The sequence below is a fragment of the Centruroides vittatus genome, unplaced genomic scaffold (assembly GCF_030686945.1).
Source record: "Centruroides vittatus isolate TY-2023 unplaced genomic scaffold, ASM3068694v2 contig_4, whole genome shotgun sequence".
Lineage (NCBI taxonomy): Eukaryota > Metazoa > Arthropoda > Arachnida > Scorpiones > Buthidae > Centruroides > Centruroides vittatus.
In genome coordinates, this window is record NW_027122214.1 from 3,294,500 (window position 1) to 3,308,874 (window position 14,375).

At 26.8% G+C, this 14,375-nt stretch overlaps 1 protein-coding gene across 1 annotated transcript in view; it reads left to right on the forward strand.

The window, feature by feature from the left end:
• The window catches only part of TppII (Tripeptidyl-peptidase II), a 113,748-nt gene extending 100,616 nt beyond the window's left edge, over window positions 1-13,132 (forward strand). The window contains exons 24-30 of the mRNA XM_067271525.1: window positions 320-398; window positions 728-861; window positions 1,817-1,922; window positions 3,558-3,685; window positions 5,220-5,541; window positions 10,095-10,214; window positions 12,602-13,132. Of these exons, the coding sequence (XP_067127626.1) occupies window positions 320-398; window positions 728-861; window positions 1,817-1,922; window positions 3,558-3,685; window positions 5,220-5,541; window positions 10,095-10,214; window positions 12,602-12,691 (979 nt within the window). The 3' untranslated portion in view covers window positions 12,692-13,132. The remainder of the gene's footprint in view (window positions 1-319; window positions 399-727; window positions 862-1,816; window positions 1,923-3,557; window positions 3,686-5,219; window positions 5,542-10,094; window positions 10,215-12,601) is intronic.
• The last annotated feature ends 1,243 nt before the right edge of the window (window positions 13,133-14,375 follow it).

The window sequence follows — 14,375 nt, forward strand, 5'->3', positions numbered from 1 at the left end:
ATATATTACCTTTAGATCAGCGCCAGAAGCTATATTAAGTATACCTATGCTAATTTATAATTATATATGAATAAAGAATTGTGATTTACCGACAGTTCCCCCCTCTTTTCTCTTGTGTGCGGCCCGCGTCAGTTCAAAAATTTTGAAATGAGGCCTTACGTAGAAAAAGGTTGCCCATCCCTGATTTATATATTTTAGAATATTAGAGGCTGTGTACATATTTTTAAAAATTAATATAGTTGAATATTATGTATATAAAAACATAACATATATTATTTAACAAAAACTTTACCATTATTTTTCATTTATTTTGATTCAGACTTCCAAAGGGTTACAGTGCTGGTCAGTATTTATTAGGAACAGTATCTTTTCCTAAAGACGAACTTGGAAAAAAAGCTGTAAGTAATGTTTGATAATGTAAGAATATTTTTTAAAATTTGTTTCAATAATTTAAAAATTTTAAATTAATATTTTACTACAACTGTTATTTAAGTCAATATTTAAATGTACATGTATTTAATTTATGCTGTAATATGTTCCTTCAGCTCTCTATGCACTTGCGTGAGACACTCACAGCATTTACATATGAAGATGCTAGATTTCTTTCAAAAGATTGATAAAATAAAAAATGTGTGTGATATGAATTGCAGTTTCATAACATCAAAGTGATTTTAAGAACTTTAATTCATTTAAATATTGTTACAATTAATCATTATTTTGTATGTAGGATTCATATCCTTTTAAATATATAATACCAGAAGCTCCCAAAAAAGCATCAAAATCAACACCTGAAAAAGAAAAATCTATAGAAGAAGAATACAAAGAAGCAATAAGAGATTTAAAAGTGTCATGGGTGGCAAAGTATGCTATTTTCTAAAATTTATATTTATAAAGTTGTTTATAATAATGAAAGAGTGATTACTGTTTAATGTTAAAATGAAATACTTTTAACAATAATATATTGTTTTTAATTTTATCTTCTTTTTGATACTGTAAAATATTCTTTTTACTACCAAGAAAGACCCAGTTTTAATCTTATTTAGACTGGCGAAATTTTCTATTTATATAATTCAGGCTGATACTTTTCATCTATGCTGGACAGGTCTCGCTTGGATCATTTCTGATCATAAAAAGTAAAATTCAAACTTGAATCATAAATATGATTCAAGTCTGAATTTTCATTTTGTCTGAAATCATTATGAACTTATGTCATAAATCTTTAAATGTTCAATCTTATAACAAAAACAGCCAATAAAGTGGAAAACCTAAGTAGTTTTGATGACAGTTGATATGCAACTCAGAAAACAAACTTTGATGGAATGAATCAAATCTTTTAAAACTTATAAAAAAAAAAAAATTATAATTTCAAAATATTTGAAAATATCTCATTTGAGTTAAATTTTTAAATATTTCTTGAATAAATAAGATTTAGTTTAAATATTCAATTATTGTATTGTATCTAATTAATAATACTGCAATAATTTATTTATGGAAGAGAGTTAATTTATTTATGTTGAATAGACTTTCATTCATTTTCTTTCATTGAAATTATTCAGGACTATATAGTTAGTTAAGAAACTATAATAAAACATACAAAACATATGCTTTTATGAGATGTGTACATCTAAAGGAATTCAGTTTTTTTATAATATAATTTTTAAAGATTTTACAAACTACAGACAATGTGTGCCTATTAACTTAATACAGTATTTCAATCTAACAATTAACAGTAATAGTAATTAATTTAATGTCATTAACTTAATATTTATTAACTTAATTAATTGTTTTATTGAAAAGAATTTTTTATTTTCATTAGGTTACCTAATAAAGTATCATATGAACTGTTTAAAGAAATAATAGATGTGGATATGAAGCATATTCCCGTTCTTCAGGCTCGTCTTCAGGCATTAGATGCAGATAAGGTAATAGATTTTAATTTTATTGATTTGAACAATTGAAGGGTCCTTTTTTTTGTTTTTTCTTTTGTAAAAACAAAAAAAAAAAGATTTAAAACTTAAAATATTCAAAAGACTGAAATTTTTAATTGTTTAAATTATGTAATGATAATATGAGAGTTTTATAACTCTGTTAATGAAACATTTAGAAAATTACAATAATACCAACTTCTTGCACAATCCCTGGGAAGGATAAATCAACACATTAAAAACCTTTTTTATATCCCAGTTCGAATAGCTTTAGATAAAAACTAACGTTTTTGACCAAAACTCGGCCTTTGTCAGGCTATTGACCAGTATAAAATTCGAAACTGAAATTGCTGGTGTAGAAACGTTAGCAACATGCTAGTGTTGTTTACACTTTTTCTCATAGCACCATCTCCACGCATACGAAATATTGGCGGCATCTTTCACATTAATACAGTTGCCGGCCAGGCCAGCTTTGTATATTTCCAATGCTTCAAGGTTGCGAAGGTGTTAAACCTGATCTGACATTTTTACCAATTTGGCCCTATGGAGGTTGGCTTGTATTTCGGGGTCTGTGGCATAGGCAGCTAGGACGGTGGTATGCCTTTGGTTGGCAATATCATACCCATGTTCCTGTATTCTTTTGCTTAGTGAGCACTTTGTGGATCTGATGTATTGCTAGATCTTGCTGAATTCCTCTCAGAGACCACAGATATATTATTTATTTGTGGGGATGTAACAATATTTTTATCACTTCAGTAGCATGTATGGCAAAAATTAGTTTTCAATTTTAAAATAATTTGGAATTTAAAATAATTTTAAACATGTTGTTTGAATTCCAGTTTCAAATTTTATACTGGTCAATAGCCTGACAAAGGCTGAGTTTTGGTCGAAAACGTTAGTTTTTATCTAAAGCTATTCGTACTGGGATATAAAAAAGGTTTTTAGTGTGTTGATTTATTACAATAATACTTTCAAAAAAAAGTTTTTTCTATGCTAAAATTATCTGATGTTTATTTGTTCCAGCTCTATTATTTTTCAACTTTTGATAATTTTCTGACCTTTGCTAATACTTCAATATTTAATATAATTGTTATTATTTCTGCTTTGTATTTAAGTTAATTTTTCTTTATTTATGATTCTATTACTTTTTAAGTTTGAAAAATGAAACTAATAGTTCATGTTCTCTTCTCTCTGGTAATGTGAACTATTTGTTTTCAAGCATAAAAAATAATAATTTAAAATTTCCTGACACTTTATAATTTTATTTCTTATATTATGTATTAATTTTAAAATTTTGTATTGTATTGAATTTCTGAGCAATCATATTCAATTGTAGAAGCCATCTTCCTGATAATATGGTTATACTGTAAGAAAGTGCTAAAAGTATGGTTTGTTTTTTCATGCTTGCTATTTCAATTGTATTAACTCCTGCAAAATCATTTTATTGAAATTTTATTTGTTCTCTGTTTTGTCAATTTCCTTTCAAGAAAAAGTTATCCTGTATATTTTATTTTATTTTTAATATTATTTTATAACAAAGCTTTTATATTTTGATTGATTGTAGATGATAACTTTTATAAAAATTACTGTATAGCAAAATTAATTCACAGTTATAATCTTACTTAATTTTAGGATCGGAAAAATGTTTTAGAAGAAATAGTAACTGTGGCCAATCAGTTATTGGAACTAGTAGATGTTCTAGAACTTTTGGCATCTATTGGAAGCAAAGGTGAAAAGAAGGACACAGCAGCTAATAAAATGTATGATTTAAATGTAAACATTATACACTTTTAAAATATTTAGTAATAATTGCAGGTTGACTAGAATATTTACTGTTTATAGTAAAATATCAAAATCGCGGCCTAAGACTAGGAAAAGAAATGAAGTAAAATTTAATAGAGAAACTGGAAGAAAGTAAACATTTAAAGAATTTTGAATCTATTTGGATATAAATCATTAAATAATTTTGACAGACATGTAGGTTCTTGAAATAGTTGACTAGAGGAAATTTGGCATAAGAAATCCTTTTATTAATAATCTATTACCATATATTTCTAAATTACTTTATTCTAAATTGTTTCAAATTTAAGTTTCAATAATCCATTAATGATTTTTGAAACTTAACCCATATTTTTAATTCTTTTTAATACAATGTAAAAATTTAATGTAACATTTAAATGAAAATATGATTGTCTTTGCTGATAATAGACAAAAACAAAATTCATTTTACACCAAGAATGATATGTGGGAGAGAAATCACACTTAACCAACATTAAAATATGTATTTATAAAAAATTGCGAGTACTTTCGAAGACATACTGCCTTCATCATCAGGCAAAAATCAAACACAAACTTCAAAACATAAGTTGTGTTTATGTTCTATTCTTATCTTTTTAAAATTCAGTTAAGGCACAAGATTGCAATATTAAATATTCAATAAAAATTAAAACAGTTTAATAAAAATGCAATGCATGAGAAATTATCAACAAAAATAAAACTCCCAAGTGTGTAAAGTGTCCTTTAGAGTGTCTACAAAATGAAATTCTTAAGTAATTCTATCCATAAATACAGAATATTGATGGTAGGTGTATTACAGGGTGAAAGTGATGCGATTATAAAGATTTTCCCATAAGAATACCATTCTTTTGTCGTAGCACTATCTCAGTAATCTAGTGTTAGTCCAAAGGGTATGTGACCATGTTCTAATACTCTTTTTGAAAGCTCAGCTGTGAGTTTATTATTGGCAATATCCTCTTGATGTTCTTCTATCTGAATTTGTAACATTCTAATCATAGCTCCAATGTACATTAATGTTGTTTCTGAAATCAGCTGCCACAATAGAATTGCATAAACCCTCGATTTTTCATATATGGCAACATCAGTACATAAAAAGCTATGTAAGGTGAGCTGGAGAACAATTGGTAAAATGAGGCCAACATTCAGGAACAACATTAATGTACATTGGAGCCATGTCTAGAATGTTGCAAGTTTGGGTAGCAGAACATCAAGAGGATATTGTCAATAATAAATTCACAACTGAGCTTTCAAAAAAGTATTAGAACATGGCCACGTGCCCATTTGGATTAACACTAGATTATTGAGACAGTGCTATGACAAAAGAATGATTTTCTTATCCATTATTTCCTTCTTATAACAGTTTTTTCTGCACGTCATAATTATAAAAATATCTATTATAAGTAAATCATACAGTAATGAATTTTAGATTTTTTTTTTATATTACAATTTTTTCTTTTTGTTAATTACTTGCTCACTGAATGCATTTTGTTTTTTTAGCCAAGAAAAACAGAAATCTGCTGTTATTGAAGCTTTAGTAAAAAAAGGAATAGCATTATGTGATATCTATAAATTTTCACAAAACACTGATTCTATTAAAGAAACACCAGAACCAACAGAAGTTACATCAGAAGAAAAGAGTGATGTTGAAAATGAATTATCAAAACAAGAAACAAAAGATAGTGATGGCAATAATGTGACAGAAAAAGAATCTGAGGAAACTGATAAGAAAATACCTGTCTCATCAACATCAAATAGTTTAGAAGAAATAAATAAAATTTATAGTGAATTACAAAAGTGGACAGACATGTCAGATTCAAAGGTATTGTCGATTTATTTATTTGTAATGGAATTTAAAATATGGCATTTAAATATACTTAGATTCACTTATCACAAAATAATTAATTTTTTTGCTCTTTCCATCCTGTAGGCACTAAGAGGGCAAACACAAAATAAAATTGTACAAATGTTTTAATTTCTGATTAAATTTTAATTGTTTTTAAATAATTTTTTGAGATTTATGTTAAGACAAATTGAATGATGCTTGAAATATTTAAATTATATTCTTTTTTACCAAATAATCTGCTAGATTAATAGTCTTAATAAAGTTTGATAAATAACTAGATACAAAGCAATTTAACTAGTGCAAGCAGGTAAACCATATATGTTATTGTATATATTATATATATAATAAAAAATTAATTTCTAATTTATAAACATCTCAGAAAAATCATTCTGCTTATGTTTGTTTACTTTGTTCATATATCCTTGATCCACTTTATGATTTACTTCTGATGCACTCTATATCTAAATAAGTAAATTTGTTTGAGTATCTGGAATGAATGTTATATTCTTTAGTATTTAACAAAAGTATTCATTAAACATTATAGCATATTAACTGTTAGACAATTTATATTCATCATTCCATGTTTAAGTCCATTCAAATTTCAATAATGAAAAGTATTTATCATTCAAATTAATCACTTCATCTGATCATTTATTCAAACAATTATCTATATGGATTTAATGGAGTTTAATCTCTAGATTTATGAAGAAAAATTATAAACATTTTAAAATTACTTTGTAAAGAGGGCTGGCAGAATTACAATTTAATAAAAAGTAAAAATACGTTAGATGGATACTAGTCCTATCTCCTCTGCTTGCCATGTCCAAACAGTTTAAAGTGTCCTGCGGACATTTTAAACTGTTTTGCATATTTGTGCAGAGGCATAGCCTCTAAAGAAAAGTTGTCTCTGCAATGGAAATAGCTGTTCCTGATGATTGGACATGGCAAGCAGTGGAGATAGGACTAGTATCCATCTAACATATTTTTACTTTTTATTAAATTTTAAAATTAGTTAACATTAGATTTTATGATCTACAAAATTTGTAATTAGTTTATTACAAAATTATTATCTTTTGTTATTGCTGTTTAATATGTTTGTTTGTTTTTAAAAAAATTAGATGAAATTGATAGCTTTAAACTCTTATTATTAGGCTGCAATTTGAAAAAATTGCACAGCTATAAATTCCCTCTGTTGTCCATCTGTTTGTCCTCTCATAATCTCGAGAATGGAGCTAGATGGATGAAAGTCAAGACCAGGTAAGGAAAGCTTAGGAGCATGAGACCTCAATTGACTATATATAAACTTCCAGTTTGCACTAGAAGTCATATTGTTTCAATTCAAAAAGTTTTCTCCTGAAAAGAGCTAGGTACAACTTTATTGCTTAGAAAAGTATGATATGCAGAGGCAAGACACTATTTACCTATTTAAAACAACAAACAAAGTGCAAAGCATCATGGGAATGATGGAACCTCTGTCACTTCTGGCTAGTTGAATGCTTGTATGGTTCTGTTATGTTTGTACCTTGCTGGTTTAACATGTTGAAATTGTCTTAATATTTAAGAAACCAAAACAGTTATAAAATAAAAATAAATAGTTATTATTTTACTTTGGATGATGAAACTAACACTGGATATAAAGGAAAGCTTAAGCAGTTTGACCCAGAGTGTCCTGATCTGTTAGACATTGAACTACACGATCTCTTTAGCAGTGATACCAAACAAAATAGCTTGATTTTCATGATTACTTTGTGGACAGAACCTGCTATTATACAAAGAAATCGTTTAAAAATTACAAATCGTTTGACTGTTATAATTGTTTATAAGTGAAAAAGTACATGAAGTATGGTGGTAGGCAGTAAAACACGTGACATGGCATACTAAAAGGAAAAGTACAGTCTGGACAGTTTAAAAACATTTTGTCATCACGTAGATGTGAGTGAGTGAAATTTCAGGTGATATATGTTAGCAAGAAAGCAAATATGATCACTTCAGATAATGACATTTCTTGCTTTTTCGGTGTCACTAGCATTGTCATTTGGTGACGTGAAATGTTCTCTTTTGTTCGAAAGGGTAGAAAGAAAATGGAGTGATGATAAAGTTTATTATTTCCATTGGTGATTTTTAATCACTGATTGAATTAATTAATTTCTTTGTATGGAAACTTCAGCATAAATAGATGAAAAAATAATAATTGAAGAAATCATATTTGATATTAATTTTACATAACATATATAGTATATATGTTACTATGAAAGGCCAAAAATGAGCTAAAGAGCTATTGCATAAATGCAGTTTAAGAATGTCAAACCACAATAAAAGTCAATACCAGATATCTGCAAGGGTGAAATTTTCTGTCCAAGTGAGAAATTCTATTTTCATTCATGCATGGTTTTGCTTTGCAAGAGACATATCACTACAAACTTATTGTTTGCTGCTATTAATATTACACAGTTTTGTAATACTACTCCATATACTTCACCCTACTGCCACACAGTAATTGCTAGTCCTTTTATAAAGTGACATTTTTTTAAGATGTGTTGTGAATTACCTTTTCTGCTTTCAAACAAGTACTACCATCAATTCAACTATACACCCCACCGTACAGGATGTTCAAAAGGTTTCTTGACAACTAGTGCCCTCTCATTCAGTTTTACACCAGGTGACTTTGAAAACTTGAGAACATTGCAACGGAAAATTGCAGCCCGGCATTGTGATGATATCACAATAAATAATTGCTTGTTGTATTTCTAAATAATTATTTAAAATTTCACATATTCAATACAATTATTGTTATAATAGTCTCTTCTACTAAAATCAACTATTAATAAACTTTTTTATATATAATTTCCATGGAAACAAAAAAATCAGAAAAATAGCTAATTTTAGAAAATTAGTTTTAAGAATTTTTATAATTCTTTTAAAATTATTTTAGAATCTATCTAAAATGAAATTTCCATTTCATTATGCCATAAATTTGAAACATTGTATTAAATAATTGCATTCACTATAAAAGTAGTGATTGTTATAGTTAAGTATTGATGAAAACAAATCAAGAAAAAAAAAATTGGATTAATTATCCATAAAACATCAATTAAAAAAATCAACACTATAACTTTCATTGATGATCTTTGTTAATAAAAACATATTTTTATTTGTTTTCATCTATCTCCTTTAATTGATATCGTATGAACTTGTACTGATTGTAAAAATTAAATATTACACATTATAATTTGATCACTTTTTGGCAAATAATTATTACAGTAAAACTCAATTTAACAAAATTTCCAGTCCATATGTCATATGTGAAATTTTAAAATGCCTTTTTTTTATATGTAATTAAATTAACAGTTTTTATTTTCAAATCCGAGTGTTACCACTCATAAAATGTACTTTCCAAAAAATGTTTGATCATTTATTTTCATTTAAATTGTATACTTGTTTATTACAGTGTCAGAACTATGTTGAGTCATAAGCAATGATACATATAGAAAACTTTTCTGTGAAATTAAACTCCTCATACATACATAATTTAATTACACAAATGTATCTACATTAGTAAAAACAGATAAACCAACTAATTTGTCAATTTTTTTAATGCATGTAGAAAACCTACTTTATTATGTAATGGAGTTTTGGCTTTAACGGACACCACTCACCCGAATTAGTCTGTTTAAATCAACGTTTTACTGTATTTTTAATAAAAAAAATAATGATTAAATATTTAAATTTTGGATTTCTTCAGGTTATATGTTAATTAAATTTTTTTTAATTAAAAGTAAGTAATTTGGTCTGAAGTAGACAATTATATCACACCCTATTTTAATATTAGTAATTTTAGAATTAAATTATTTAGAAGTATTCTGAAAGAAGAGAAGATTGACTTGGAATGGACTCAAATCCAGATGCATTATCAGTTACCTTTTAGACCAAATTTAATTATAAAGTTCTGCTGAATAGGAACTTGAAGAAATTGTTATTTAGATATTTGATTTAAAAAAATTTGGGGTAGTTAATATAATATTAACGAGCAATTATTTATCGTGACATTGTCCCAATGCTGGGCTGTAATTTTTAATCATATTTTTAATTTATCTAATTTAAAATATATGCTCTCCACCTCAAATTAGTAGCATCTTGCCCCTGTGCACCATACTTTTCCTTTAACAGTAGAGTTGTGCCAGTCATCTATTAACTGCTTTCAGGGAAAAATTTTTGAATTGAAATAACATGACTTACGGTTTGCATTGGAAGTTCATATATAGTTAACTGGGGCCTCCTGCCCCTAAGGTTTCCATATCTGATCTTGTCTTTCATCTAACTAACTCCGTTCTTGAGATCAAGAAAAGACGGGTGGACGGATGACAGTGGGAATTTATAAGTGTACAATTTTTGAAATTGAAGCCCAATTAATTTCAAATAACAACTATTTTTAGTCATTGTGTGTGTGCATAAATTATATTTTTCATATTCGATTTTATGCATTATTATAATAATAATTATTAAAAATTTATTTTATAAAATATTTACAGGTGATCGGTTTTGCTGAAAAACATGCAACAACACATTCACACTATTGTAGAGCTCTCAAATTAATTATGAAACTTCAAGAAGAAAAGCCATTATTAGAGAATGAGAAAAAGTGTATTGAGGTAAATATTAAGTTTAGTTAATTATCTAAGATAATTTTTTAATTATAGAAATTTAACAAATTTTGCCCAATATGATGATATTACAAATTTTAATGTGATTCCAGATTTAATTTATATAAAACGAATCTACGAGATAAATCAAATTTTATTATCGGAAATAACGTCTCAAAATTTAATTCTTTACATAATTTAAAGTGAATTTCTAATTATTTAATATCATTGTATCTTGCAATTGAATTGTTAAATTTATAGATTTAAACTCGAGTTTTATTTTTAAGTTAGTTGTTATATCTGAGTTATGAGATTGATTTTAATTTTTTGTAATGAATTTTAGTTCTAAGTTAGATTTTACTGATGATAATTAATTGCTTACTCGTTGAAATTATTCTGAATAGTCAGAATAAATTAGATTAAAACTACTTAGTAATTAACTGTCAATGATTTTATATCAGAACTTATTTCATTCTGAAAATGGAAACATTTTCAGAATGAAATGAATGAATTGAACTTGTATTTCTTTATTGTGTGTGGATGTATGGTACTGCATGTACTGGGTACATATATGAATGTAACAAAAACATGTTTAAATTCCAGAATGTCTGTATAATATATAATAAATAAGAATATGAATGATTAACAGGCTTCTAAGAGAATAATTCACTTTCATTAGAACATGATGTAAGGTTTGGTCAATGAGTATAAATTACCCACATTCTAGTAGCACTATAATACATCCTGTACTTTGAAAGTTTACTATTGAAATATATATTTTTAAAATATATTAAATTTAATAAACTTTTAGTAATAATAGAAACCTTTTTTTTCTAGTTCATTAAATCCAGGGTTTACTGTATTTTATTAAATAATTATAGCATCAATAAACTGTACACAAAGGAATTAAATACAAAGAAATTGTAAAAGTTGTTGCTTAAAATAGCTAAATACATAATAAACAAATGCATTAGAATATTCTAATTTTGAATACAAATTTAAACATAAAATAATGACAAAACTTTTACCCTATCTAACCCTATTAAATATGATATCATATGTTCAAAGTAGATTAATTTGAAAATATAATGTAATGTAACTTGGCACAGATTGAAATTCATTTAGATTTACTATGTAAGAAGTTTCATTGTCTTCAGATTTTAAGTTATTGAGTGAGTTGCAATATATAAATAAGACATCTTCAATAACAGCCAAATGATTGCATTATATATATCAGGCTTTGGGTTGTTTAATGTACTTATATCTTCAATAATATCTGTGATCTTATTTTTCACGACACAAAGAATGATGTAACTGGAGTGTAGAATAAAAAGTTTAATGAGATTTATTAGATTGAATGGATAGATGTAAATTTGAAACATTTTGGGAAACATCTGATATTATGTGAAAAAGTTCAAATGAAGGAGTATTTTAATATGGAGCCATTTCTCATGATAACCAAAGTTCTTGGAGTTTTCTATTTGAGGAATTTTAAATATTAATACATAAACTTGAATGTTCAATACAATTCTGTATTATCAATGATAAGGCAGTTGTTTAATATAGATATTGTTTTTTTGAACATGATAAAGTAGATGATACACATGCTGTTATGCACTGGTATATAAATATACAAGGTGTCAGGAAAGTTACTGTGCAGTGAGAAATTTGTAATGACATTAAAGTTATACATATTGCATTGCATTGCATGCAAGACCTTTAGTACATCCCAAATTTCCACTTTGCAGTAGATTGAGTTACTGCTTACTTGCAGATTTACTGGTTTTTCATTACAGTTTGTGGAAGACTTCTTTGCTGATTTCATAATCTCCCAGGAAATCTGGTCTATTAAGTCTCCAGATCTTGCTACCCCAGATTTTTGGGTCTTTGGGGGATATTTCCAGTATATACTGTAGGAGAATCTGCAATATTGTATGTAAAACTTCACGTTTAATAAATCTTTACTTAAACCTTTTACATTGCATGAATCATAGAATGATTGACATGATTCTGAACATTTATGGAATAAAATAAAATGTCAAGTAAAGTCCAAATCAACATACTTATGACAATAAACATAAATAAATACATAAATGAAACGTGTGTGTGTGTGTGTGTGTTAATAATAATAATAAAAACACGCATACTGCTAAATTGTTTATTCCATTGAGAGATTTAATAATGTCAATGTCAAATCTATTTTCATAATTTTGTAGTTATTAAAACTGATTCAGTCATAACTGGGAGATAATACAATAAAATAGTGTTAAGTTTAATATTAGTGGTTTAAAATAATCTGTTGATTTTAAAGGTGGTATTATTTTATTATTATGTAATTATGGTTATTAATATATGTGATATAATTTATGGAATACATCTTTTTTTTTTCATTCTAGCTATTTGAAAAACTAGGATGGAATCACTGTAAAATACATTTTGAACGATCATTACTAGTCAGGTATCCTCTAAATTATCATCTATTTTAAACATTATTAATTTAAACATAGATTTATTTTACAATTCATACCTCAGAAATGTTGCAAAAAGTTATTGTATATCAAATTATATTAAGTATAGAAGTTACATGTTTGGATATTTTTTAATCTGTTTTTATATACTTTAATAAAATTATAAATTTTATTGATCAACATGAATTATGCCAATTTTAATCAAACAAATTTTTGTTTTTACAAAATCTAAAGTAGAAATTCGGTTTAACAAATAACAATTTTGCCTAAGTAATTGAAAATATATAAAATTTAAAAGAATTAAATAACCAATGCAAAAATTAAATAATCAATTTAAAATAATCTTTGCAAATATTAGAGTAAATCTGAATTTTGAATACTGGACTGTCCATGACAAATATCAAAACTGGTTGTTAGTGTTTGTAAATTTTTATGAAATAAATAAAGATTTGTTGCTTATATCTGAATTTTTGTTTTTAGAAATATTTCAACACTTCATGAATAAATTTTTTTTTTAAATTAGCAAATTTACCTGAATCTCTATTAAAAAGATACGCAAACTTCTTTAGATTTCTGTTGCAGAAGAGAACCGACAGAAAAATGTGTTCTGTGTTCATCATAGATTAAGAATAGAGAAAGGTGTAGACATGGACAATTGGCAACTTCTTAATTTTAGTGTTATATTTTCTATTATAATATAACATAACAGAATTCTTCTAAATAGCCAATCAGCAGTAGACACAGTTGCATTTATTAGTAAAATACATCATAAGCAAAAAGACAGATCTCTGTGTAAGCTCCTTATGACTTGTTCAACTGATAAATGCAGCTGTTTCTATTGCTAATTGCCCATTCATAAGCATGAAAATTTCAGTGATAAGCAACACAAAAATGTGAAAAGAATGTAAGATGACAGATATAATTATGGGACTGAACCACAGATTATTTTCAACCAACCTTGCCAATTACCAGAAAAGTTTTTCAATACATTATGATCATAAGGTGCATCAAATAGACACCAATCAATCTCCTACAATAAAAAGTTAACCAACATAGAAATTTGTATCATAAAATTGATCTGATTACAGTTTTTATTAAGAACTCAACAGGGAATACATTATTGTTTTTAGAATTGAAGTGACTAAGTGCAGAAACTCTAAATAAAGAAGTAAACTCAATGAGAAGCTTTGAGATCAAAACAATAACCATAGACACATGAAATGCAGTGTGTCCATAACAAAGTGTATTTATTTGGTAAAGGCCAATTCTAAAGAAGTTACACATTTTTGTGTCCATTAAGATATTTCGCAATAACTCCGACACCTACACTTATTCCAGCGGATATGTTTCTTGGAAAAGGTGACCATTTCCAATCACTTTCACCTTCATGCCTGCTGGAATAAGTACAGGTATCAGTTGTTATAACAATGTTAAAAGCTAGAAGAAAGTATTTTGCTATATATACTTAATCTTGTGCGATATTCATCTCTCTATCATTAATGTGGTGTCAGACATGAGATTGTTGCATTGAGAACTGACATTTTCATTGTTTTAACCTTAAGATGCTAGTGAAATAAAAATTTTCATGAATGCAAAATATTCATTTAAATTGTAACAATTGGTTTAATATATGTAAGCACAAGTAAAATTGAGAGCAGTACTTTTTTTTTGTTTTCTCTTGCTTTGATCACAAGTAGACTAG